At 38.6% G+C, this 27,551-nt stretch overlaps 3 protein-coding genes and 2 long non-coding RNA genes across 11 annotated transcripts in view; 3 read left to right on the forward strand and 2 right to left on the reverse strand.

Moving 5' to 3' along the window:
* The window catches only part of LOC126868343 (uncharacterized), a 129,301-nt gene extending 117,730 nt beyond the window's left edge, over nucleotides 1–11,571 (reverse strand). For both annotated transcript variants that reach the window (XR_007690584.1, XR_007690583.1), the window contains exons 1-2: nucleotides 11,434–11,571; nucleotides 11,135–11,364 (exon numbers count right to left, since the gene is read on the reverse strand). This is a non-coding gene — a long non-coding RNA (uncharacterized LOC126868343). The remainder of the gene's footprint in view (nucleotides 1–11,134; nucleotides 11,365–11,433) is intronic.
* LOC126868319 (protein C12orf4 homolog) lies at nucleotides 1,483–8,952 on the forward strand. Of its 3 annotated transcripts, XM_050623649.1 has the most exons (11): nucleotides 1,542–1,918; nucleotides 5,117–5,259; nucleotides 6,024–6,579; nucleotides 7,125–7,346; nucleotides 7,418–7,621; nucleotides 7,720–7,835; nucleotides 7,922–8,058; nucleotides 8,137–8,257; nucleotides 8,328–8,446; nucleotides 8,561–8,686; nucleotides 8,778–8,952. In XM_050623649.1, the coding sequence occupies exons 3-11, from the start codon at nucleotides 6,074–6,076 to the stop codon at nucleotides 8,889–8,891; spliced, it is 1,665 nt and encodes a 554-aa protein (XP_050479606.1). In that variant the 5' UTR covers nucleotides 1,542–1,918; nucleotides 5,117–5,259; nucleotides 6,024–6,073; the 3' UTR covers nucleotides 8,892–8,952. The 3 variants fall into 3 exon arrangements, 2 of the variants coding, with proteins under 2 accessions (XP_050479606.1, XP_050479607.1); XM_050623650.1 differs by lacking the exons at nucleotides 1,542–1,918; nucleotides 5,117–5,259 and adding an exon at nucleotides 5,912–5,927; XR_007690574.1 differs by lacking the exon at nucleotides 8,778–8,952 and having other exon boundaries at nucleotides 1,483–1,918; nucleotides 5,117–6,579; nucleotides 8,311–8,446.
* On the reverse strand, nucleotides 3,262–5,117 carry LOC126868327 (SUMO-activating enzyme subunit 1). Its single transcript, XM_050623663.1, has 6 exons — nucleotides 4,743–5,117; nucleotides 4,398–4,569; nucleotides 4,079–4,335; nucleotides 3,811–3,992; nucleotides 3,611–3,743; nucleotides 3,262–3,523 (listed from the first exon to the last, which is right to left on the reverse strand). Exons 1-6 carry the CDS (start codon nucleotides 4,838–4,840, stop codon nucleotides 3,358–3,360), a joined length of 1,008 nt encoding a protein of 335 aa, XP_050479620.1. The 5' UTR covers nucleotides 4,841–5,117; the 3' UTR covers nucleotides 3,262–3,357.
* On the forward strand, nucleotides 9,302–14,323 carry LOC126868323 (leucine-rich repeat neuronal protein 1-like). The gene is made up of 4 exons (XM_050623660.1): nucleotides 9,302–10,821; nucleotides 11,299–11,655; nucleotides 11,726–12,327; nucleotides 12,811–14,323. The coding sequence occupies exons 1-4, from the start codon at nucleotides 10,762–10,764 to the stop codon at nucleotides 13,103–13,105; spliced, it is 1,314 nt and encodes a 437-aa protein (XP_050479617.1). The 5' UTR covers nucleotides 9,302–10,761; the 3' UTR covers nucleotides 13,106–14,323.
* A 3,214-nt stretch (nucleotides 14,324–17,537) lies between these two features.
* On the forward strand, nucleotides 17,538–23,550 carry LOC126868341 (uncharacterized). Of its 4 annotated transcripts, none has more exons than XR_007690580.1 (6): nucleotides 17,538–17,693; nucleotides 18,066–22,510; nucleotides 22,611–22,824; nucleotides 22,917–23,087; nucleotides 23,169–23,292; nucleotides 23,396–23,550. It is a non-coding gene; the product is annotated as an uncharacterized LOC126868341 (long non-coding RNA). The 4 variants fall into 4 exon arrangements; XR_007690582.1 differs by having other exon boundaries at nucleotides 22,921–23,087; XR_007690579.1 differs by having other exon boundaries at nucleotides 22,611–23,087.
* Nucleotides 23,551–27,551: the final 4,001 nt, after the last annotated feature.

The raw sequence follows: 27,551 nt of genomic DNA on the forward strand, positions 1-27,551 counted from the left end.
CTCTACGTTTGCTCCTCCGCAGTCATTTAACATTCCTAGAGGCGTACGTGTCGTATTGATTCAATGAATGTACGCGCGGCAGCCGTGACAGTAGTCTTGGTAAATTCCTTACCTGACTCACGGGAAGTACCTCTACGTCTTCTAGCCTATTTGCCGTGAGATAATATCGCGAGTAAATTGTTGCGCGGGTCGATCATATTTCAGAACTACCGTGAGCATTTCCACGTTGCTGATACGCGAACCTGGCGAATGTTCTCGCGATAAAACCATACCATTGCATCGATAACAGGTACAGTAGCTATACGATTTCGTACCAAAACGTCAAACAAACGTCCCATAAGGTCTTTAAACTGCCATCTACGAACTGGTTAATTCCACGATTTTTTTTATTGAAAAAAAAAAAGCTTTACAAGGGTAAGCAAAGAATTTCAGGATTTGTTTCGCTAAAGTAGCGTGAACTCTATGAATTGCCGTTTACAAACTAGTCAATTCCAGGATTTCTTTTTAATTAAAATCAAAGCCCACGAGCTGTATACATATTAATTGATCGCAAGATTTTTATACGAAACAATATTTAACATATTAAATATATTTAACAATAACGCATAGTAATATATTTAACAGTGAGATAAATTTTAATAAATATTTGACGATATATATGATAATTTTATATATACAGAGTGGTTGGTAACTGGTGGTACAAGCGGAAAGGGGGTGATTCTACGCGAAAAAAGAAGTCGAAAATATAGAACAAAAATTTTTTTTTTTAATTTTTCCATCGAGACAACGATCTACAGTGAGATCCGTTATAACAAGACGTGATAAAGTGCACGCGTACCGAGCGAAAATTTAAAGTCGATTTTCTCGAAAACAAAGCCTCGAACGAAAAATTTTTATTCTATATTTTCGACTTCTTTTTTCGCGTAGAATCACCCTCTTTCCGCTTGTACCACCAGTTACCAACCACCCTGTATAACTAGCCTCTGTAAAGTGATGAATTGTAAAATATTTTGTTTTAGGAACCGTATCCATAAATTCTATACGCTGTGCTCTACAAATTAATGAATTTTCGAATTTTTCCACTTAGAACTCCGCTCTATAAACTACCCTTTGCAAATTAATCAATTTGATAATTCCTTAGAATCTAAACCACCCTCTGCAAACTCGTTCGATTAAAAAGTACATTATAAGGAATAATCCTTTACAAATAGCCTTTACGAACTGACCGATTCCACAATTTAGTAATAATAATCTAAACTCCAAACCCAGAAATTACGTTTACCAACGGAAATAAATTCACTGCTCAGAGATTCAAACAATCTTCGCCCATTCGCAACGACGAAACTTTTTATCTGTCGGCCGAGCAAGATTCTCGAGACCGAGACAGACTCTTTTCCGGCAGAATGACGATGGACTATTAAATTTATAAATCACCAGTCAACACAATTGGTCGCGCTCGCGGACATGTGACGGCACATCAGTCACGTAACGGTTCAACCTAGTCTGGACCAGCAGAGCGAACGCGAAGGAGCGTACCAACGCGATTTAAGGGAAGCAAGGGTGACCAGTTCGTATACGAGTTTCGGCTGAGTTAATGGTTTTTCAACGAGCAGGAGACACGCGAGTGAAAGCGCCTCGTGAAAGATAATTCGACAGCCGTGAAAGCACGTGCACGCATCGTTAAGGAACCCGATTGTACACGCCTGTAAGTACCTGTAATTGAAGAGGAGGAGGAGGAGGAGAAGGATATACACGAGGAACATTTGACAAGCTAATTCCTCGCGTTTACGTACGATCGTTCGCGATGATCATTGGGACACGCGACATCGTGTCCATGGGAAAAGACGATACGTCATAAAAACGAATCGATTCTCAAGCACGTACGTACGAAGCTGATACGTGCGGACAAGGAAACAAGGTATGATACTTCGCGTGAAAGCAATTGCTTGGCGCAGGATCATAGCGTAATTAAATAATTTGATGTTGGATAACTTGTCTATACCTATCAGATTTCATGTCGTTGTTCATGTTTATTAAATCTCTTCGGATTGGGTTAGATAATATAGTAAAATATCTGATTACACTCATCAAGAAAAAGGTAATTATGAAAGTTGAGACGAGAGAAGTAAATAGACGGGTATAAATAATGGAGACGTGCTCCGTTTCTCCGTACTTATCAGACCTTGGTGACGCTGTTCATGTTTATTACATCTTTTATGGTGTTAAGGTAAAATAAATATCAAATATCTAACACTGTACAGTATTTGATTACCATCGCTGAAATAGAGATAGCAATGAAAATTAAAAGAATCTATGAAAAAAAAAAATGAATATGGATGGATATGAATAACGTAAAAGAAGGTGAAATAGGTAAAACATGCCCGCAGAACTAAATAACTTGGAAAGTAAACCTCAATCGATACGTACAATTGATTGTACGCTTTGAAATACCCTGTATATTGTATATATTTAGAGACTTTGAAATTCTCGTAGAATAAAGTCGATTAAACTTGGACATTGAAAAGTGATGGGATTTCATCAGAGAGATTGCACGAAAGGGTACAACGTTTTAAATAATGTCGAAGCATAAAAAGAGATTGTCGCGGCAACGAAGGTAATATCGAGCGAGCCGATAAAGCATAACGAGCCGTGCTCCAACTCGACTCCCCCTTTTCCAATTTTTCAATTTCCATTTCACGTTTCCCACCGCGTTTTCCACGCGAAAGGACACGAAAAAAATCCGCAAAGCGGGTCACAAATTGGCCCGGCGGAAGCCGGGAAAGTGAGTCATATTTCCACGTACGCGCGACGACCCCTTCGTTTCCGAGGATTGTACACGCTGAACAAAAATATCTTAGAACCCGTGTGGGCTGTGATAAACTACATTTACGTATGCATTTGACTTTTATATGCCGCGAAATGAAGAACATGAAAATGCAACATATATTTAATATAAACATTGGAAACCTCGGCAATTCGCAACTACAGCTCCAAAACTCGAGCGATATGTTCTTTTCGGTTTTGAAGCGAGATATAAGAAGTGTAATGTAATTCGAAGTGAAAGAAATCCTGAATCAAAAATATATGCCAGGAAAGCCTCGAAAAATATTCTTTCCTGAAATAAATGTATAAAGAATTTCTGACATTTTATGATGATGTGATTGATGATGTGATTACACATAATATTGTATTATTTGTGGATTCTAACTTCTCATTAAAGAAGAATAAAGCATGAAGGAACATAGCTGTAACACAATAGTATCTTTCTTTCTTTTTTAGCAAATTTATTTCATTCTTACGAAATTATGAAATAGTCGGTAATACAAAAAAGCACTTAAAACATACCACCCTGCAAAATTATGACTGACCTAATCTTAAAATCTTTCCACACAATGTATCTGGATTAAAAACAAACAAATTATTATGTGGTGTACCTTTTTGTGAAACTGTTTTAATTATTTCTTGACCCATAATACCTCCAACAATGGCACACACTGGACTAATTTGTGCGTATAAATCACCCCTGAATCAATGATAAATTTTACTATATAGTTTTTAATAGATTAAACGTAAACTTTTTAAATAATATAACAATTTTTCTAATACATACTCGACTAAATGATTTATTTTATCCTCAAGATCGTATTTTTTAATAATTCCTGCAGCTTCAGCCGCAAAATCTTCAGAACCTCTTTCACTGGGCAATGGATCTTTGCCATACTTTTCACGATAATTGAGCATTACTAAAATAAGAATAGATAATATAAAAGTGTCCTTACTATTATATAAATCTTTTTCCAAAACACTTACTTAGTATCATATAATATATTTCTGAATCTTTAGGAAGAGAAGATTTTGTAATATTTAAAATTGATTTAAAAGGTACAAAAGTGTCTACGTGTCTTTCAGTTACAACGATATTTTCAAATTTGTCCTTTTGCATAGGTTCACCGCTTTCCGAGATTTGTATTTTCTTTGTTTGTATTACATCTCTGTGAAATAAAATAATTCTTGCTTTTAATAACTTACGTACATTAACAAAACCACTTCCAAAAACTTGATTTAGAAATCTACTTACTCTGCATATTCATGAGTCATTAAATCAGCAAAAGTATAACCTAGGGATCCCCATACATCTCCACTAAAGAACTTAGTATTATGTTTTCTACATGCCTCGTTAATCCTCTTTATTTGCGTTATAGTACATTGTGTTGCACAGACTACAGTGAATTTGCTAAAATACTTATCTGGTTTACTGTCAACATTAGATGTATCTGCTTCTACATTAACCATAGGGTTTAGACTTTGTGCTCTCTGCACAGATGCTTCAGCCCTCTATGAACATGATATTCATATAAATAATATACCTTCCTCTATATCTGAAGTTGTTTACCTACATTTTTTCCAAGTAATTCTCTAGGTGCTAAAAATTGTGAGCACCGATCCTGAACTGTTACATTTCTATGATCCAAAAATGTAATTGCTTTAACGCCTGCTAAAATAATGTTTTTTGCTATTTCTGCTCCATATCCATTCAGGCCTATTAATAAAATTTTCGCCTCTCGTAACCTATAATTGTTTAATATTACACATCAACTCAAAAAAAACTTATAAATCGAATGTTTATATCCCGGTAATTAAGTATATATTGCTAATGTATTTCTTAATTAATTGTATAAAACAATAACTTATATTGTATTTTGAAACTTCAGAAATTTTAGGTTAGATTGTATTTTACTTGCCGTTTCTGTGATTCTAAACCCCATAAGCGAATTTGTCTATCGTATAATTCAGCTTCATGGTCTGTTAGTTCTACATTTTGGCTTTTGTCTCCAACCATATTCAAAAATGTGATTTAATACTTGAAAATCTACTACCGCCAAAATCACGATCCAAAATTTCGCCGACGTCTACGTCTCGTAGAATGCAGCCAACATAACAATATATTAATTCAAATAATAAGAGCAGGCGACAATCATTCAGTACTCAATAAATTATAATACTTGATGTAATTGATTTACCCAACAAAATTTTGTTTGTTAATTCTATACGTTCGAAATATAACGCAGTAAACAACATATTCTATACATACTTAAACGATATACATAATGTTTAGGTTGGTCGAACTGGTGATCAAATGATTGGAGGGCGTTAAATGGTTTCTACGACTGTTATGTGTGTGTTTCGTTTGTTCGTTTAGAATGTTTTACTTGAAACAAATCAGAAACAAGCTTTCCACGTGACAACACGCTTGACAAGGTAAGGATAGCTAGCTTCGAAAGTATAAACATCTTGCAAGTATAATTTTCAAGGTTTAGATTAGTAGTCATAAGTAAAGAGATGTAGCAAATATATTAATTTAATATGATATCTGCTGTTTTACATATATTTTTAAAAGCATTTACATTCCATGGGAATCTAAAATAAATGTTGCTAGAGTTTTAAATCATTACTCAATAGTACATTCATCGAAATAATTATTTATAAACAAATCAGAGACCTTTCTACTAGCGCCCTCATAAGTCGGTAAGAAAAGTTGAAAGACATATTTATTTCAAAAAATTGCACATGACACAGTGTACAGAATACACTTAAAAATGCTTGATATCGAATTTTATTATAAACATTTTTAATTGCATTAAAATTACTTGTTGCATGTTTTTAATTGACTTTTTTATAAGAGTAATCTCGGATTTATATGCGTTTGATAACAAGTTTATCTGAAAGCCAAATCTAAAGCCATTACAATTAATACATGAAAATAATTGTTTTTAATATATTATAGATAAGAGGTGCAATCAGAGGTGTTTCTATAACTTATCATTGACCTTATGACTGGAATATTGTGAAAGCAGATCTCTGCAAAACATTATTGACTACAGAGAAATAAGCTGACCTTCCTCTTTATTATTCCTGATATTTTAAGAGTTAAATGTTAAATTAAGTTAATTTTTTTTTTTTTGTATAATTTCTTTTATAAAAACTAACTAAAGATTTCTTTCTCTTTATCTCTCTTTCTTTAGAAAATAAATATCTGGGCTGTAAAGTATAATGAAAGACTATTCTAGAAGATATGAATATGCCTGAGGATGAGTATATAGAGAAAACATTTATATATAAATTTCCAACATGTACTACAAACCAAGAATATGTATTGGAAGTTCCATTAAAGATACCTTATCGTGGAAATGTCAAGGAACTTATGCACCGTATAATGTCATCTTTTAAATTGCCATGCTATGTGGAATTAGACCTATTGAAATCATTGGAGCATACTATTAAAACATTAACATTAGAATTTTATGATGAGAAAGCAGAAAAAGCTCTTGAAAATGCAAAATCTGGGACCTTAGATATTGAAGATATTATTAAAAACTGGGAAAAAATCTATAAGCAGAAAACAGTAGAATATGCTGATCCTATTGGAACAACGGACGAAGAATTGTTTGCTGTTGCATATCATAGATTGGTACACTCTCCATCATTAGAGCCTATCCTTCAAGCGGAACATAAACATGGAAGAGAAGTAACTGAAGTTATTCAGATGAGGGACTCCCAGTATGAACAACTTACTCAAAAGTTAGTAGCAATATTGTATTATGTTGTACATATTGTTTTGTATGTACAGAATGCTTTGTACATATTATTTTTTATGTTCTTCTGTTTACATATTACACTACAAAATAAAGACCAAATTCATATACTAGTATCTATTTATATTACACACAGCAGTTCATGTAATATAAATTATCACTTGCATTGACCTTTCATGTAGATTATTAACAGCTTCAATATAAGTCAACAGTCATTTTTTTATAATTGAACCTTGTACTCTATGCTCCCTATTTCCGGACTATATCTTTTGATTATAATGATAGTGATATGCATGAATGTCATTTACAGAATATAAAAACTGAAATGCAGTTAACTCATCTCTATCTAACATAAATAAAAGTAGAGCTCCAATTAAAATTTTCTGGCATTTTAACATTTTTGTTTTGACCTGTAATTGTACAAATACAAATGATCCAATATTGATTTTGAAACACAAATAACTCGTCTTTATTCCACGAATGCATGAAAAAAAGAAGAGAACAGAGAAACATCAGAAAAATGAATTTTAGGCAAACTGAGGAGATGCGAGTCGCTGTAGAAGCTCTCGAAGCTGGTTCTACCGAAAAATCTATAAACGAGATGGCGGGACGACATTTTGAGGAACAAAGTTTATTGCAAGGTCACTGGGGGTCAAGAGTTGATGCACTGAAATTAGAACAAAGGCGACAATATCGTAACTGGATCATGAGGTTACTCGAAGAGCAGCAGACTAACATGTTGCCGAGTCCAGTGTACGTATATATAAATATAACGAATAGACATGCGATATGGGCTTGGTAGTTATAGATTATATGACTATTAGGGGTTCTCCAATTTTGACGATGCCACCGATACGACCGGCGTTAGACAATTTTGTTCATAGCGAAGAGAAGAACACAGCTGAATATCCTATCTTGGAAGAAAGTTTCACTATACATTTGGGTTCCCAGATGAAACAGATGCACAATATACGTATACTGACAGGCGATGTTTTAGATTTTTGTAGAACAAAAAAGAGCGAGTCTGGGTTGGTAAATTAGAAAAAACAAAAACAAAAAAAGACACTACGATTACCTTGTATTAAATTTCAGTTTGAAAAAAAGCATTTCGTTTCTTTTAAAATAGAATGGATCCAACGCCTCAAAGACTACAGACTGCTCTTGGATTATATTCTAATGATTTGTGTGGATTAGTATTATTGAGCGACAATCATTTAGGAAGTTATTCGGGAATAACGAAAGGTATCACTTTATTTTGTTGAGTACTAAATTAACAAGTGCTATTGTTCGATTATACATATTTTATTAACAATCAAATTTTCTTTTAGAATTATGTTCAATATGTCAATTAACGACAGAGTTTCACTTCCCACCAATCGATGAACAACTAGAAAAAATTCGAGAGGATGTGAAAGATGCTGTTGCCTGGAGGCAAGCGCATCACAAAGAAGGAAACGATTCACAAGTACGTAAAAGTAAACTAAAAAGAAAGTAGATATTGATATCTCATCCAATTCAGTCTAAATGCATCTTTTTTCTACAGACAAAAAGATCAACGGGCAGCAAAAGTTTACAGACAGGCGATGTTTATATTACGAGGCATTCAAATTTAGCGCAAGTTCATGTAATTTTCCACATGGTAGTGAACGATTCATTGCGATCTGGTGAGTAATAAATATGTATTTATTTCGCTACAGATGCTTCATGTTGATAACAGTTTTACTTAATTTACAGGCGATATCAATTCGAGGCACCCGGCCATTTTAGGATTACGAAATATTTTAAAAACTGCTTGTTGCAACGATGTAACCACACTAACTATTCCAATACTTCTTGTTCATGAAATGTCGGAGGTATATTTCACTTAAAAAAAATAATCTCTGTACTACTACTTTGTTGAGAAATATTATCTAATTATAGTAAATGATTAATAATATTAAATTATAAATCTTATTTTATTGTCCTAGGATATGACTGTTGCGTGGTGTACAAAGAGAGCAGAATTAGTTTTCAAATGTGTAAAAGGGTTCATGATAGAAATGGCATCTTGGGGTGGTGCTGAATTGAAGAATCTGCAATTTCTGGTACCAAAGGTGATTTAATTTGAATCCGAAAGATGCATTACAACAAATGATAGTTCCATGTAATTAACAACTTTTTTTATCAAATATTTGTATTTTCTAGGGAATGTCAGAGGAAGTATTTGGTACCCTAGCTACAATGTTACCGAGCATATTCCGAGTATCGAATCCATTGGTGTTCAAAGCGACAAGCACACCTCAAACTCCAAAAAAGTGAATGACCCTCTTGCCACTGTTATTGTACACGCGTCGAAAATATTAAAGTATTTGTTGTTATATATACGTATATCACACATCTTGGCGGCAATAATTCATCGCTGGCGCGAATACTATATAAGATATGCTCGAATCTTGACAAACTGTTTCATTTATATTATATTTACACAATTGATTTTCCAAGATAGATTTTCCAATCGATAGCCAATATCTGTGCGTTCGTCGTACGTCAGACTTCCCTAATAAACTATATTAACCTTTCAACGATTAAAGTTCTAACTCGATGATCTTACATAATATATTTAAAGTTGATGCTCAAGTAAAATGAAAGACATGATGGTCTAAACATACAATCTCTGACAAATCAATCCATTAAACGGTATTACATATATCTCTAATTACAACAATTTGTAATACCCTAGTAAAAGAGATATTGAATCTTATCTTACCCGTTTTTAGTATCACACTTTCAAGATGAAAAAAAATGTACATTGCTGATATAAGATTTTAAATTGGAAGGAGAAAAAGAAAAAATCATCAAAAGATGAGTCGTATCACAGGCATGAAACAAAAAACATTGAACTTTATATTAATTGCAATAAAACTATAGCGCAACGCATTATCGTAGCCTACATGCTTGGTGGAGCCAACTTTATCGCGACGTTGGGAGTTAACCAGATATGCTTCAACGTTTCCGTCGACTGTCTAATAATTAGTCGTGCATTCGAGTACAATGATATTAATGGTGCATCGTCGTCATATGCCAACCATTCCTGTTTCTTTTCTCTACCTCCATCCGATATTTTTTTTTTTTTTAATTGTCCCGCGTTTAATGGCAATAAGTTTTGTCGCGCGATATCGTAGTGCGAATATAAATTAATTGAAAAAACACGCGATTAATGGGAAGAAAAAAGCAAACGCAGGGCAGACCATAAGAGCGGATCGGGGACGTAATCTCGCTTTATCGAAAAAGTGGTGCGTTAGCCTTTCGGATTCTGAACTGTTCGAGAACGGATTAACACGATGCGCGCCCCGTGAATCCATTCGAAAGGACATTTGAAGAATTTTTTTTTACATTTCACGTTCGCCAGCAGCGTTGTGCAAGTCGTTTAATAAACGTGACCATGGTGTAAAATTGATGGAAAAATTGAAGAGAAATTGAAAATTCAAAAAGATACTCAATGGCAAATTTTGACTGAAATATCGAATGAAAAGTGTATAAATATTAATATATGTAATAATATCGTGAGAAGGATTCGACTGAATAATTCAAATTTTAAGGAACACGATACTTATATTTTATCATTGGCAACGAACCAAAAATTATTACTGAGAATTACCACGAAGAATTAAATAATTCGAAAGTTTTTCGTAATAATTATCGATTAAATTCGTAGTAATTATCGACCTGACTTTTTTTTATTTGCAACTAAATTTATTGCAGGCGAAGTTTATACTTTACGTGATGTGAAGGAAATTAAATCATTTATAAGTTGTGTAAGAAAGTTAAAAGTTAAAGTATAAGTAAAGTAATAAAATAATAAAATAAATAAAATTCTAAAGTATAATAAAGTGGTTCGAATATTGCTGAAAGATTTCCATAAAGCAATAAAGCTTATAAAATACGACGCGAAAAAGAGGGAAATCGGTCAAGCAACTGCATCAGGATGTTGAGGCCCCTCCTGATCCCCTCTTAATTCGGCACTGTAATCATGAGCAGAGTATGCCGCGGATGAATTCGTTGCCATTCCATCGGATCGTTGTGTGAGAGGCATAGTTGAAACTAGACGGTCCCGACGTGATCGATTTAAACGAAATCAAAGTTCCATCACGTCTATCTGTGTACCACATACTCATCCACCACCTGGACAATGTGGCTCAGGGCTATCACAATCCTCGTTTTAATTGCTTCCACAACCTCGAAGAAATTGGTGGGTCTATACACGCGACGTTTTGACACTTGATCTGATAACGATTCGCGAGCCGTTTGGTGACATTTCTTTTTAATTTCGTTCCCCAAATCGTTTGTTTACACAACTTTTTTACTTATTCATTGTGTACGATACGTAGTAATTTTGAATTTTGAATTGTACGTTGTCCGTTGTTATAATATTTGTATGTGGCACCAATAACGGTTTTATTGGTCGTTTGATGATGATTTAAATAATTACGTATAGAGGATTATGTATTATATTGCATTGTATCACGATAGGCCGCGTCTTTTTAAATTGTAATGGCACTTACTGTGACGTAACGACGCGCCAAGATTCGTTTCCTCGCATCTCTTAAAATTGGCGCGAATGACACATGCAGGAACAATGTCGAAATTTTCCGTTTATTTTTCTCCTCACTTCATGCAGGAATAATGTTTCTTTGAAATCTTATTTCTCTTTCTCTGCACATCGTAGGTGGATCTGTCCGAGCGTGGTTTGAAGAAAGAAGACTTTTTCATGAGGATTCAGTCACAGATTAATCTGCAAGAAGTTACCGATCTCATCCTAAGGAAGAACGAATTTGACAGTTTCCTTGATTGTTCTACTAACCTTGCAAATTTGGAAATATTGGATCTGTCGCAGAATCATCTTCAAAGGTTCTTCTTCCTTTGTAAAGACGAGTATAATTTACGAGTATTAAACGTCAGCCATAACAAACTCGAATATATCGACGACAATGCCTTCAACGATCGAATCCCGAAGCTCAAGATACTCGATCTCTCGTCGAACAAACTATCTATCGTTAACGAAACTATGTTGGAGCATTTCAAAGTAACTGTCTCTTATCTTATAATATACAAGTTGAAAAATGAATATACTGTAAACGATTCGTGTCTTTTAGATTTTGGAATATCTTACGTTAGCCAACAATCCGATCAACGATGGAATCCATGAAAACGCTTTCTGGAACTTAAAGGCGCTGCGATATTTGAATTTGAGCAACGTATCGTCGTCGTATTTTTCCTCGGAGTTTTTCAAAACGCTAACTAACTTATCTACCCTAGATTTATCGATGAATCCCATCAGTAGGGTTCCATCGCTACCAGTCAATCTAGAAGAGCTCGACTTGTCCAACACTCATATATCACGACTACGAGACGTTTATTTGCCTCGGTTACGAGAACTGAAACTGAATAACATGCAAAATCTGAGAGAGTTATTACTTAACGATTTCGAAAACTTGACCAGTTTAGAAATACTGTCTTTAGATGGTTCGAGAACATTAATGTCCTTAAAAATGATCCCATATAACGATCGTCTTCTACCACGACTGCAACGGCTCTCGGTAAGCAACTGCGGACTGAGAACCTTGGATTACAACCTCATGTCGATAATAAAGAGAACACCGATTTTGAGCTTTGAAAACAATCCTTGGCATTGCGACTGTAAAATGCAGTGGCTAAATATGTTAAACGCTACGAAGGCTCTTAGTCGACAAATTAAGTAAGTAAAATCTGCCGAACACTCAACCTAAACTTTTCATCGAATAACAGCCGATAGTTTGAAGCATCGAACAGCAAATGACAAAGGCTTTTTCGAATTTAGTATAGATGTCTCTGCTACTACTAAAATTATTTTTTTTATTAATCTTTTAACACATTTACATGCTACTTAAGCTAATACTCTGTTACAATATTAAATACCTTATCCCATATACGGAAAATTATTTTCCTTCGTTCACCTAACATATTTAAAACCCAGTAAAAAGATATTTTTCTTTACTCTGGTGGAACTTCCTTTATCTAAATTTATCAGAGCATAAACAATCGATATAATTGGAGTTCGTCGATCATTCCATCTATCATTTTTCATTCGCACGACATAGCTCGTTTTATAATAATAACAGCTCGCGTTTAAATTATCTAAAATTTCGTTTCGATGAATCGAGTTTATACGGAATATACAACTGCTTCATCTCTGTCACAGGTGCAGAACTCCCGAACAACACTCGAATAGACAGCTAAGCGAGATACCAAGTCACGAGCTGGAATGCGAGGACGATGCAACGATGCTACATCCAGTGTTGTGGGCCTGCATTTTTATATTGGTCGTGGCAATTGTCTTGGCTGCGGGCTTTTTCCTGTTGAGACGACCGCTCGGTCACTGGGACATCAGGCGAAAGAACCGGGACACGGTGACCTACACGAACGTCGACGAGTCCTCGAACGACTTGGTGAGAATCCTGGCGGCCAACGAAACGGTCGAACGAAACGACGAGTGAATGAACACGGAAGAACGATATACTAGAAATGTATTAACTTAGGATAAGCGATACAGTTTCTCGACGAAGGAACAAAACGATAGCTAGGAACTAGGTCCGGTTCCGCAGCCACGAAACCAACCGAGTTCCGTACGAAATAACGTACAGGATGTTTCAAGATTGGGAAGTCATTTTAATGACGGTCGAAGAATGATTTTACATATAGGGTGTAGTTCGAAAGTAAGGAGGAGTGGTAATTTCTTACGCAAAAACAAATAAAAGGCACGAAATAAAATAGAATTTTTGCAACAAAAGATTCTCAAAGAGATCAATCTTCAATATGTAATTAAATACTGTACGTTGCTGGTAAATTAACCAATAAGACCCGCATTTCTTCCGAATGCCAACCAACCAACAACGTGCATGTAGTTAATTGTAAGATACGGTTATTGTTTTTTGCGAAATCTGACCACGCAATTTTTACGAGTTATTGGATCCGAAAAAGCAGAAAGAGAAATTTGATTAATGACTATCTGAGCCATGTAAACGCGCATACGTATGCGGCCGACAGTTTACACGAAACAAGCTTTATCCTGCGCTCTTAATTTATCTTTATATAAAGAACCAATCGTCCGTCTACTCGTACAATACGTTCATATCGAATATTATATACAAAGTTGGTATCTAAAACCTAGCGTAAGAAGCTTAAGTTGCAGAAGCTAATCTAATCCACAGGAATATATCAATTTGAAGGCGTCGAAGTATGAATCGCACGTATCGTTGATGTTTTGAACATTTTGTACAGATATCGATATCTTGGCGAGAAAGTTCGCGAACTTTCATCGATTAACGCTTGTTTCTCGTTGTCCGATAAAATTTCATCGATGATCGAGCGTCGCCAATGTTGAAACATCCTCTACGGCTAATTTTCTATACCTTTCTATATATAGCGTGAAACAGGAAACGACGAGGAATTAACGATGTCTTCATATATAAATAGATTTAACGAGTAACATTGTACAGCGGGTGAGCATCAATAGGCTTTGTATCGAATCGCCACGCGTCGAAACGCGGAAAAACGAGCCGTAAATACAGGAGGCAACGTACAGCCCGATTCTAGCGCATCCCTCGAACCTCGAAACACCGTAGCAACGTCGAGTGCACGGGCATCGCCTCAAGTGGCACAGCCAACAATGTGGGACTTCTTTGTGAATCGAATAAAACGTCTTTTTGTCGGCACGTATCGTCGTATTTTTCGAAACCCTTTACCGCGCCTCTTCTCATCGATTTCGAAACGAAATGTCCGCGGTACAAAAGAGAATGGATACAAAGCAGTGGATGGCTCATTTCCTCTGAAAGATCCTCCGCGATGGTAGCCGCGCTCTCCAACGTGATTCCACGCATCGACGAATTCGCGTATATTCTTTTTTTGTTCAAATATTAATTGAGATTCTATGGGGTTACTTCCCCTTTGCCGGCAATTCGAGCCGAAGAATATTTTTTATACGATGTGCTTTTAAGTCAGCACGGAAATAGAAAGAAAGAGTCGAGTACTCTGTTCTGTTCTCGCTTAAAGAAAGATCGAAAAATCGAAGAAGCTGGTAGCGTGGGATTTAGTTAATTGCATGTTCGATGATGTAAAAGTTGGCGATTATAAAAACTGATATACCGATAAACCGATATACCGATGTTGATAGAATTTGTTGCGCAACCTGATAGTATACGCGAGCAAGAAACTTCCGAAAGAATGATAATTACAGCGTTAAACTTACGCCGAGTCCAATTATATACAAATTTTCAAACGTAAAAAGTTATACCGATGTTAGATTCGAGAAGAAAATCGGAGCGTTAAGATCGTTTGTTTTGTTACGTAAAGTAGGAGAATAAGAAAGATGGTAATGTTTCAAGAAAATATTGGGTTGGCAACTAAGCGATTGCGGATCTTATCAATACCACCTATTGACAAAATCCGCAATCGCTTAGTTGCCAACCCAATATAATTTTATCAATACCACCTATTGACAAAATCCGCAATCGCTTAGTTGCCAATACAATATTACTATTATATACAATTATAGTATCGTATTTATTCTATGTTCAAGCGCGTAGACGTTTTCAAATACAAAAAGTATATTATATGGATATATCAATTTGGATGGGAAAAGGGAAGAACGAAGATGATCGATACAGTTTGTTGTAGAAATTACGAACGAAGCGAAAAATTCGACGACATCAGGGTTCATCTTGTTAAATACGGAAAATGTGTTGAAGACGTGCACTTTGTTCCAAAAGGGAGTGCGATATTGGCGTGGCAGAGGACGAGCGAGCAAATGGTGCTATGAAGATCGTCAGTTTCCATGACGTGCATCGTGATCGCGTGCGATGTAGCGATCAGCCTTTGTACCGAAGTATGATCTTCCTACGGGAAGCCTATTGGGTTACGGGCCACGGACGAAGAGCCTTCCATATGGAAGAGCACATTACGCTAAGAGAGAAGTACGGTCAATGAGAAAACCGTGACATATGTTACGTGTTTTAACGCTGTCAAATTCAAGTCGGAGAATTAAGAAATTAATTCTACTTTCCAAGAGCTAAGAATTATTAATTCTTTCAATTTTTAACTGGTCATTTCTAATCTCTCTGTTCTAACAATTAATGATTTTCCTTCCATATGGAAAAGCACATTACGCTAAGAGAGAAGTACGGTCAATGAGAAAACCGCGACGTATGTTAGGTGTTTTAACGCTGTCAAATTCAAATCGGAGAATTAAGAAATTAATTCTACTTTCCAAGAGTTAAGAATTATTAATTCTTTCAATTTTTAACTGGTCATTTCTAATCTCTCTGTTCTAACAATTAATGATTTTCCTTCCATGTGGAAAAGCACATTACGCTAAGAGAGAAGTACGGTCAATGAGAAAACCGCGACGTATGTTAGGTGTTTTAACGCTGTCAAATTCAAGTCGGAGAATTAAGAAATTAATTCTACTTTCCAAGAGCTAAGAATTATTAATTCTCTTAATTTTTAACTGGTCATCTCTAATCTCTCTGTTCTAACAATGAATGATTTTCCTTGCTTTATATTCCAAAGGAAACTCATTTTAGCAAAAGCCATTCGAGATACGAATTTCGTAGACTTTAACGTAGCGCGAATTCTATTACACGATTACACGATTCGCTGAAGCTACGTGAAATGTTAAGCACTTTACGCGAATGTTTGCCATGGTGAATATCGTTCTGATTGAGTATCTCGAAGAGATACGGAGGAAAAATGAAGAAATCGTAACAGATACTAATTTTGCATGCTTCAACGTGTAAAATTAGCCTGAACGGCTACACAGTTGATAGTAGCTATCAAAATTCCGATATCCATATGGATTTATTTTTATTGACAGACGATATTGCCAGTGGATAACGACCGGATTCTTTTTTTAATTAATTTACTTTCGTTTATCAAAATATACGTATGTATTCGAATATCTGAGCCAGAAGAGAAAATTCTCTCTCTACGTACAGTACCTTTACCGTGACTGATACGTACAAACCGTTTAATGCAAAAGCGATACAAGTCAAGAAGGTTGATCACTGGCCAATGAGGGATAAAGTAAATATTCTGCGATGGACCGAGCGAACGATTCTCGCTCGTTCCGCTAACTCCATCGGCAAATTAACGAACATATACTTACGCCGTTTCTCCACAAAGCAGAATGAAACTTACTCTTTCGAGATGTGGTGTTGGATCAAATGGGCAAAAAATTGACTTATATCGATTTTGCGTTAAACGGCTCGTACGAATACATATCACGGTGTTTCAATCGTTTTGTACCTGAAGATTCTGAATAATGCTGCAGCGACTGTCGTGTTTTTGGCTTTGCGTATTTCATCGAAAAACTCCAAAGAGAACAAAACACTAAGTACCATGTATTTGGTAAAAAAAAAAAGATACGGACGAGGGATAACTAACGCGTTAATATTATTAATAATCGCAACCCTGTGTACTTTTTATACGTCGCTCGATCGTCATGATTTCTTTATAAATTTACCAATCTAAATGCTAAGCTAAAAGAATAAAGAACCATCAATTGCGTTACAGTTTACGGCCGCGTGAAAATCGACGAACCGAGTTACGGGTGGTTCGATCGGACGAAAAGCAAGACGAGATCGGGGGCCCGGCTCGATTATACCGATCCGCGCTCAATGGGACATTGTGGTACTCCTTTTTGGATATTCCACGGCGAGATGGTCGGGACCGGACGAGGATGCTGCGAGTTTTGCGCGGCAATATCGAGTGTCCGTAATTCGAGATCGAATCCGTGCGAGCCAATTTGGCGAGCCAGCGGAAAAATAATACACTGCCTACCAGCGTCGCAGGCACGGCATGTCGCGAGTAGCGCGGAGAAGCGAATTTTAACGGTCAACGTAAAACACGTGGGTAGCCCAGGTCCCGGGGTATCGGGAATATCGTGTTTCCGGCACAAGCAAATACGAGATCCTCCCTTAAGACGCCTCGATAGCCCTGCCGATATTTTCGATGGAAAAAGAAGCAAACGACGAAGGGAGGAAGCGAAGAAAAGAAGAACAAAATTGGTCGACGTCGTGGATTAAAAAGGTAACGAATTTTGCGAAGAAGCGAAGATCAACCCGTTGACGATCCACACGATTTTTACATATTCAACGTTTTCAACTATTTTCTCCAAGTGGAATTACAGTTTTTCAACTGCATTTGTTTCGTTCTACCAAGGCATACGGAAAGAGAGAAGCGGATGTGTAGCAGCTAGTATTTCATTGGTTCAATTGCAATTTCGTTTATCGCTGCCAGTTTAAATCTCTTCCCTGCGTATATGAAACATTAAACAGTAACCACCGACGGATTTACGAACTATATAAATTTTTATTCCTAAGCGAAGTCTCTTTTTCCGATCGAATCGTACATAGTACAGGCTCTGGCTACATTTTACATGATTTTCGTCTATTATTGCAGGTACGCGCGCTTCTGTACGCTACACCTCACGAAGATTTTCATTCGGATGGCTCGAACTTGTCTGTACTTCTCGTTCGCTGCTTCGTTACCGCGAAACATCCAAATTTAGAAAGAACGACGATAAATTAATAATAGGCTGAAATTAACGAAACACGGTCGCGCGATGTCCGAAATTACGCATGCTGTACGTAGTATGATTTGAAGTTTCGAAGGAAGTTTTAAAGAGAAGGTAAATTGGAAGGAAAGAAAAAGGGGATGACTGGTGGATGGAACAGCGATTAAACGATTCCTTCGATTTCGTTTTATTCGACATGAATCTCGGATGTATATAGAAGGCTAATGAAACGCGTACACGGCTTACTTAGCACTCGGTGAAACGTATTTTCGAAATATCACACTTTCCATTACGATTCGTTAAGCCGGTGCTCTTGCATTAACTAAGCTGACCTGCTAATTACCGTACCTCCGATAGTTCGCCCGTTTCCTTTCTGCTCTCGTTTCCCGCCGGCCTCCCGTTTCCTCCGACATTCCGCCTACTGTTTGAAACGGCCCGAGGCCGCCGGAAACGCGGAAAAAAAGGAGCCGCCACGACGGCTTCAAACCCAGCGCAGCTTCGAACGCAACCAGAGATGCCGATCTCGTTGCCGTAATTTCGTTCTCATTTTTTTACTATTTCATCCTTCGCGTAGTGGGACTGGTGAACGAACGAAAGATCTTGTAGGAAACGTAGATCGACGATTTTGAATATTCATGTTCGTTCGGTTAGTGATCGTTTTATTTGTACGTGGCAAATTGTTTTACGACGATCTACAGGATTTTGTGGCAGATACACGGGCGGCTATTCATTTTTCGTTTCTTCGCCTCTTCTTCGGTTTCATTAATCATAAATGATTGGATTACAAACACGATAAGCGAACGTATAAACGTAAGTGTATAAAATACGCGGCAAAAGAAGAATCACGAGTTAGAGTCAGTATGATCGTAGTATGATTAATTACGTTCGGTCTGCGTGCAATTACGTTCGTAAACAGCGTATATTTCCCCTTTAAACCTAATCAATTGTTTTTCATTATACACTTCTCCCGTATATAACGCATTTTCGCCGAAATTAATACTTTCGCGAGCCAACTAAAATTCCCGAAAATGTACCGAAACGCAGTAGCATAATCTATCGCGCGATATAATTTGATCGATTTCATCTAACACCTAAAATTCGTCTAATACAATCAAACTATCGTCCAGCAAAATATATTTCGCGAGAAACCGTCTCTCCCTGTACGAGCCGACCTAACGTAGGCAAAAATTCTCGCGTCGCCTCCGAAAGTTTCGTCGTAAAAGGGAAAGATAAACGTTAGGGAATCGTGGACGATGCGATAGCCGATGGACGAAAACGTGAACGCGACGAAACACGGGTGTCGAGGGTCGGAAATCAGGGCTGCTCTCCTTTTGGCGAACAGAAGAAAAGAGTAGAACCGCGCTGGTTTAGTGTGCGGCGATTTTTGGCGTTCCGGGGCTTTATCTGATTAAAGCAACATAGAAACACGGGGTTACGCGTGTAAGCTTGCCGGCCATCCATGGGGAACGGGTCGAACAAATGAATAATGAAAATAAAACCCACGATAGTATCGGTAAGCACCACGGGATTACATACGCATCAGCGCGCCCGCGATGAACTTACATTATGGAGTCCCCCGTAGAAGAGGGAAGAAGGGAGAGAGAGAAAGAGAAAGAGAGAGAGAGAGAGAGAGGCTCATGCACTTACACGCGTGCATAGGCGCGTGTTAAGCGCGTACGTTACGCATTTACGCGCGAACTCCATGATAGAAGAGAAAACAGACTTTTTCCATGGCCACGTTTTACCAAGCCCCTCGGAGATCTAGCACGGATTTAAACGGCAAATCAGGGGTTACATGGTTACCTATTGCTGTTACAAATGGCGCTTTTCCCTCGAGCAAGTTTATAACGAGGAAAAATCGGCCGGATGACGGTCGTAGAGCTTCGAGCAGGAAGCGCGATATCGCGTACATATTAATTTCACGTATAAGCGATAACGGAAGTTACCAAGTTACGGAGATTTTAGATGACGCTGCATACTGTTCCTTTCTTTTCTTTTTTCTTTTTTTAACTCTTGCAATATCGAGTCACACTCGTGGCTTGATAAAAGTAGATTTGTTTGTTTTGTTGGCGATAAAATTTCATTTGCGATGCCTGAATTTTGTTTCTGTTTTCCGACCGAGCTTTTACGTTTCTGTTTGCTGGACGAATACAATGGAAGAGTTCGCGACAGCGACTCTCTGACTGTTTCAAGCAATACGACACTGCAATTATACGGAGAAAAGCTGTCGAAAGAGAACCGTTTGAAAGATTTCAAATTACACAGATACGGCTATTTCGAATGTACCTTTCGTCGATACGAAAATACTTTGGAAAAATGCTTCTCGCAATCACGTGGCTGGTACCTTTGCGAGCCTCGCTTACGGCATGAATTTTTTTTTTTTTTTTTAATTAAAATTTACAATCAATTCTCGCATTGAGAATTTTCAGTAATTTTTCTGGTGTGGCGCAGTGACATGGCTAATTATTTATAATAGGTTAATACTTATTATAGATAAGTATAATTTGTAAGTAAGTATTATAAATAAGTAAATATTACTTAATTTAAATAACTAATTGAATCTAGCGGGTAGTGTCTCTTCAGCCTGCGGATCTAGTCCGACGTATCGAGTAATCCAGTAATTAGGGTGTTTCGGTGTTTGTTGACTCTTCTGCTATATCTGTCGCTATATTTTGCAATTTCCTCTTTGATCGTGGGTATCTTGATGCCGCGATGTATTGTTTCGTTGGTAACATACCAAGGTGCATCTATTAAGGATCTTGGCGTTTTCGATTGGAAGCGTCAAAGTATCTCGATGTTGGAGTTACTTGCTGTTCCCCATAGTTGCATTTCGTAGGTCCAGACAGGTTTTATTACGGTCTTGTAGAGGGTAATTTTATTCCGTATGTTTAGTTTGGAGCGTCGACCCGTGAGCCAATAGAACTTTTTTAATTTGTCCTTTAGTTGCTTCGTTTTATCCGAGATGTGGTACGGTATAAATGTCGCGACTCTAATGGCCGAATGCCTCCAGCTTTGCCGGATACTCCGATTATGTCAAGGTGTGAATTTACGAAGCTAGCAAATAGCTGGTTCCGAGCACAAAGGTAGTCTCCACGGGGGCAAGCCGCTTACGATCAATACCTTGATCCTTCGATCTCCGCTAGTCTCTCACGCCCTACGCTCGAAAGTGTCCATTCGACGGCGCACAATGCCAAATGGACGGAATATGCTTCTTAAATACCCAACGGGCACTTCTCTGGGACGAGAGGCTGCCCGAAGCTGCGGCAATTCAGGCCGAGGCACGTTCCAGCCGCGAAATAATATCGCAACGCGAATCGAATGGCAATTGGTCGAGACGCGATTCATCGTTCTACGTCAAATTTTCATTTTCCTACCTTTCGATTTCTCTATCGTGGAAATAACAGAAGATTCCTGCTCTTAAATCTAAACTAACTTACCAGAGGTATTTACATAATCGGATTTAGAAATAGACAAATACACGGATTTGTCGAAAGAAAGTTTTACCGACTTTAGTTTCTCGATAATAAATCTTACGGAATTGTTTCGTTGACGTGGATGATTATAATATATCATAATCGCTGACAACGAAATCATCGTTGCATGTTACGAGTGACTATGGGGATCAAACGTAGACAGTAGATCATCCGACGTAATCCAACAATATGGAAAGATCTGTTAATATTCATAAATCGTATAATAAAGTCATAGAAAATGATAATGTAATATCGTATTTAGGTTTCATTCGTTACTTAATCGGCTGAAAGTTCGATTAACTGTTATCACGATACCTGACTACTTACGCTTTCCTGCTGTTCGTATTCAAATTTCGGAAAACGCGATGTTACGATAAAATGCAACATTCTTCGGATAATACGGAACTTTGAAAATCACATCGTCTTCGTATTCTTCAGATTCTTCCAGATGATTCTTACGGGAAACGATAGAAAAAGAATAAATTACCTAAATATCAATGTGACTTAATAAGAGCTGTCGTGATGTGAGATTCGCGTCGTTGTTGTTAAAGCAGATAAACGCAACGCGCTGCAAAGTTACAGAAGTACATATCGTGATGCGAAATTTCTCTTCGTGGCTATTTACGTATAAATAAATAAGCTTTTTTTGCAAGCAGTGTAAGCACATAGGCGACCAATCAGGCGACGACATACACTGGCGCTATAAATAGCTTTCAAAAGAGTATAATATTTAAGTATATAATATTTACCGACCTAATATGAAACAGTCAAGGCGAAGAACGACTTGGATCACAACAGGTTGACACACCACTTTTTCTCGAAAGAGCGGAACGAACGTGTCGAACACCAAAACGAAGGTAATGGGACGACGAAACTGGTGTTGAGGTTGCATGTAAAACAGCAACGACAAATCTTTTTCAGGTGAATAATACATTTTGTCTCGGTATACGGTTACAGATGGCACACTGTTTCGAAACGTCTGCGAAGAAAGAAAGAGATCGTATCGCGACTTCTGCCTCTTCCGTGAGGAAGAAGAAAACCAGAAAACCAAAAAGCATCGGTCACTAATCCCGGTACCTGACGAAATGTCACGTTCGATACCGCGTGGAGCGCTACCTTGCTGCCTCGAGTTTCTATTTCCACCTTAAAGGATCTTACACCTGAACGTTGGGTCAGTATCCTTCGTAATTACTTCCAGATGTGCTGTCGCTCGGCCGTAACGACTTATGTACGACTGGTACAAGTTCGATTTTATTGTCGTAGAAAGACCCAACTAAGCGTTAAGTCCTTGAACGACGACCTATCGCAGTTCTGTAAAATTTCTCGGAACCTAGCGAAACCTGACCTTTGTCGCGTGCAATTAACGCAAGATTCACTACTACTAGATAATAACCACTTGTAACTCGAGTAATTCGAGGTAATTCGAGTAGTTCGGTACGAAAACTTTTCCACCACTGTGTTGCTTCGGTGCTATTATCCGCAAGCCGCATTTTACTATATTTTCGTCGATTTCAGGTTCTGATTTTTGCATCACTCTGCCAGAGACTTCAATAGTCTCGAAAAACCCTATTACTTTACGAAACTCTACGGTACGTTTTTCTCTTGGCTTTTGTTCGCGCGTGACAAACGAAGTGCTCAGGTAAGAAAATATTTTTTATTTTTTCCCGAATAATACGCTTTTCGTTCATTCGTCGATCAAGTACTATAACGTGATAATATAACGAGCGAGTTAATTTTTGCAGTATAATATGGATCGTCAGTGTGGCACTGTCTTCTTCGATATCGCTAATACTTTCAATAGGTCGAAATAGTTTAAATTTCATCGAGGATTATTCGATCGCAGTGAAGTTCACCGAAACTTATTCTTGTTATCGATGGGAAATTTAATAATTTATATGCGAACGCTAAAGTAAGTTGAAATATATTTTACTATCTTATAGATATAATGCGTTTTATTTCACGTAATGAAACAAGGTAAAATTTACAACGTAATATGTTTATTACCAAGTATATTAATTTAACGCCTTCCGATGTATCTTTTCATCTTATGAAAGTTTTCGATAGTTTCGTATTCGAACACGTATGTAAGTTCACATTCACGACTTGTTAAACGATGCAAACTATCTGAATTCGTACTGCGTTACAAATAGCGACAGTTAACCAACATTTCTCTTATCGAGGAACATTTACCAAGATCAACGATAACTTTAAAGCACTGAAAAGAACTTTCACGCGAGAAGGTCAAAGGTCTGGTAGCTCGATTTTTCTTGGTCATCGTGCCAGTCCTCTATTTACCCTGCGTTTTATACGCGCGACAGGTTTATTGCCACTTTGTAGAGAGCGTCGCGTCGGTGCAAAAATCTCGTTGGCGTTTAAGCGGCGGTAACCTTCGAAACGAAGGAGATGGCTCGCGGCAACGAAGACCGAGTGTAACGTTTAATTTCAGCTCGTTGTTATACCTCGAGGTAAACGGGGAGAAGAACGAGCCGCGTGAAAGCTCGCGGATTTTTCGAAGATTAGACAGGCCCCTTTTCGCATTACCAAGGGAAACGAGTCGACGTTGTCGTCGTCGTCGTCGTCGACAAGGTTCTCGTGCTAGCGCCACACGAAGTGACAACGAGACGTTTTAAAAGGCCACCCCGTTCGCCAAGCAAAGATGTAACATAACAAACAGCCCCGAGGCAAACGTATTTGCCCGGGGCGAGATCGAGTTCCCGGCCACTTCCTGCGCTCCTTCATCGTCTTCTTGCCTCGTGGCGCCGTTGCACTCGCCGACCTGACGTCTCTACCGAGTGACGAGTGCCACCCTTGAACGCGTCAGGAATAGACCTTCTCACGAGTGCATTTAGTCGCGAACGTATATTTTTTTTCTTTCTTCGTTTCGCGTCTCTTTCCATCGTTTTCGTTTCCTTGGTGGTTTTTATGCCGATAAAAAAAACCAACGTACGGGAACGTTGCGGACGACAGGCGACGCGCGGACAAATTTTCCAATTGAAATAACAAACACCGGTATATATATCTGTGTTCTTGTTGGCTGATTTGCATCGTAACAGAGGAAGGTGTCTCGACGTATTTCTCTCGTTTTGCGAAAACAATCCGTGGAAAGAAGATTTCTTTCCTACGACGACGATTTAGCGTTGGCGTTGGATATTCGTTTTATCGATCGATCCTACGATTGCATTAATTACAACGAATGAAACGGAACGAAGGATAATCCCCCTATAAACACGGAATCTCTCAGTCCGTCGATCTCATTAATACTCGCGGCAACGAAAGGATTTTCGTCGAAATGAAAAATCGAGCGCATCGTGTAAAAAAGTATGTCTGTAAAAAAAAAAAAAAAAAAGGAAAAAGAAAAATACGCGAAGAGGAAGGAAAAAAGAAAGAGGGATGGAGAATGGCGGGTTAGAGAAGGAGGGGTGGAAAAAACACGCGGGGCAACAACACGCGGAATGAAGGGACGGGAGATTGGCCGGCGATAATCATCGGCGCCGTCAATTTTCCGGCGAATGTAAAATCACCGTCACGTCGGCGAATTATGGCCGCGTCAGGCCGCGTTCTTTGTACATATTTCGGCCGAAATTCGAGTGTCAGTGCATGGGATAAAACGTAATGAGCCGCGCGTTCCGGTCGGCCAGCTTTGGGTACCAGCGGGGAAATTATGGCGGAGGCGACCGATGTTAAAAGCGCGATGTAAATTCGGGACAACGTGCATGGCACACGCACCTGTACGTATACGCGTGAACACATGCACACGTATGTATGCACGCGTAACACGTAGAAATACAGACGCGTATTTACACGCGCGGCGCGACACGACGCGGGCTGGCAGACGCGGGCTGGTAGACGCGGGAAGGGCGGCAAGGAAGGTACTTGGTGCTCATGATTGCGATAATGCCAAACGCAATATCGCGGCAAAATTTATCGGTCGCTCGAGCAACGGCACGCGTAGCGAACCGTGCGAAAAATAGTAATGAGTTGCCGGGGAGAGCACGAAAAAGCGTAATAATGAGAGGACGCGGCTGGTGAAAAGAGACGGACACGAAGATAGAGGGATAGAGACGGAAGAGAACGAGCCGGCAAGCGGGCAGAGAAAGAGAGAGAGAGAGAGAGAGAGAGAGAGGCTGGTGGAAGGGGTAGGGGTGCGTACGGGGGCAAAAAGATAATGGAAGAGTGTGGGAATAAAAATCGAGAGGATAGAGAGGTGGAAGCGAAGAGAGGAATCGAGAGGACCGCGATAAGGGGATAAAATCGAGAAAGAAAATAAAAGGCGGAATAGAAGAGCGGGCGAAGGTAGACGTAAAGAATATAAAATGACGATCGTTGAAGAGGGATAGGGAGGGGGGGGAGGAGAGGGTTTAAAAAACAGAAACGTAAAAGGAAAGGAGGGAATCAGTGGGCGAGGAAGAGTCGAAGGTGGAATGAAAAAAAGCGTGGAACGTTTAATCGGCGCACGGCAAGCTCTCTCTCTCTCTCTCTCTCTCTCTCTCTCTCTTTCTCTCGCTTTCTCTCTCTTTTGGTATATATTTGAAAGGAAAAAGAGAAAAAAAGAAAAGGGGTGGCGCGTTGAAAAAGCCTGTCGCTACGAGTCTTCCGTATTTCGGATATAACGGTGAACGATGAGGTTTTTTCCAGCGCGAAGGAAAAAGCGCGTCGGCCAGATGAACGCGCAAACAGGATTCCGCGGAAAAGCAATTTTTTAATAAATCCTGTTTGCACCGGGATATATTTTCTACGACGTGCGTCGCTTTAAAGTTTGACGACGGAGTCGGGCTGCGCGTCGCTCCATTTCAAAAATGAATCGCGGGTAATCCGTAAGACGGAGCCGCGTAACGATTAATTATGCGCGACCGTTAATACTATCGTGGTTATTTTCATTACTTTATAGTACGATATAATTCAGTAGCTCGTGTAATTTTACTTTTCCTGTCACGCCACGATGCGAAAAATTTCAAACAGTTTAATAATATAACACAGCGGCTGCAAGAGTCGAACGAAGCGAAATCCTAAAGCAGTCGCCAGAAACATTGAGTCTGTGCAGCACTTGTGTAGAGGATGGTTGATCGTGAGATTTATTAGACGAGATTGCTCCTTGTTGAAACCGTCGAGTATATTTAAAATGTTAAACAAATAAATACGGATAACGTTGTAACGGATTCGCTAAGACAGCGTATAAGTCGCAAAATAAGATCGCTAATAACTCGTCGATGACTGATAGACACTCGGTAGATACTCACAGATACCGACTTCCTTACGATCGCGTCCGTTTATTTTACTGGTCGGGGAGAGCCGGAAAATTCAAATTCGTCTTCGTTTGACGGTTGCACGACGACATCGTTTTGCCCGGAGTTTACTTATTATCGCATTATGCGTATCCTAACGATACTGCTACTGCGAGGCAAAACAACGACATAATTTGAATTGTCCTGTGGCTCGTGTGCCGCTACAAGTCCGTTGGAAACGAAAAGATCGAGAAATAAAATAAAAAGGACAACGTTCGTTTGATTGCTTTGTTTTAAACGAAGTAATAATTGAAAAATAAAGAGCACGTTAAACGTCGGCGGGAAAGAAAGAGGGTCGTACGAGACGTCGATTCAAGGCCCGCCACGAGGTGGCTGGTCGAACGAAACAAGGGAAACAAAACCAGCATGGATTCCAACGAGGTACGATATTATCTGGCAGAAAGAAGGCGCGGCACAGCTTCCCGGCTAAGATAGTGGAATTAGTGGAAGTCTCGTTAACGACCTCATTAACTCACGGTTAGAGTCGATGGAGGGCCGGGTTAGAAGGCAGCCTGCCCAGAAAAGTAAAACAAACAAATGGCCGTGGCGCCATCGCGCAGATGAGTCCTGTCAAGACTTTGGAACGAATTCCGCACCGATCCACGCCAGCTTTTCC

The sequence above is a fragment of the Bombus huntii genome, chromosome 8 (genome assembly GCF_024542735.1).
Source record: "Bombus huntii isolate Logan2020A chromosome 8, iyBomHunt1.1, whole genome shotgun sequence".
NCBI lineage: Eukaryota > Metazoa > Arthropoda > Insecta > Hymenoptera > Apidae > Bombus > Bombus huntii.

Coding starts and splice junctions, on each gene's coding strand:
- LOC126868327 (XM_050623663.1), bottom strand. CDS start 4,840: ATGGTTGGAGACAAAAGCCAAAATGTAGAACTAACAGACCATGAAGCT. Junction 4,570..4,742: donor GGTTTAGAATCACAGAAACG/GCAAGTAAAATA, acceptor AAACAATTATAG/GTTACGAGAGGCGAAAATTT. Junction 3,993..4,078: donor ATGACTCATGAATATGCAGA/GTAAGTAGATTT, acceptor TTTATTTCACAG/AGATGTAATACAAACAAAGA.
- LOC126868319 (XM_050623649.1), top strand. CDS start 6,074: ATGAATATGCCTGAGGATGAGTATATAGAGAAAACATTTATATATAAA. Junction 8,447..8,560: donor TTGTTCATGAAATGTCGGAG/GTATATTTCACT, acceptor TTATTGTCCTAG/GATATGACTGTTGCGTGGTG. Junction 8,687..8,777: donor TGCAATTTCTGGTACCAAAG/GTGATTTAATTT, acceptor TGTATTTTCTAG/GGAATGTCAGAGGAAGTATT.
- LOC126868323 (XM_050623660.1), top strand. CDS start 10,762: ATGTGGCTCAGGGCTATCACAATCCTCGTTTTAATTGCTTCCACAACC. Junction 10,822..11,298: donor CCACAACCTCGAAGAAATTG/GTGGGTCTATAC, acceptor TGCACATCGTAG/GTGGATCTGTCCGAGCGTGG. Junction 12,328..12,810: donor GCTCTTAGTCGACAAATTAA/GTAAGTAAAATC, acceptor TCTCTGTCACAG/GTGCAGAACTCCCGAACAAC.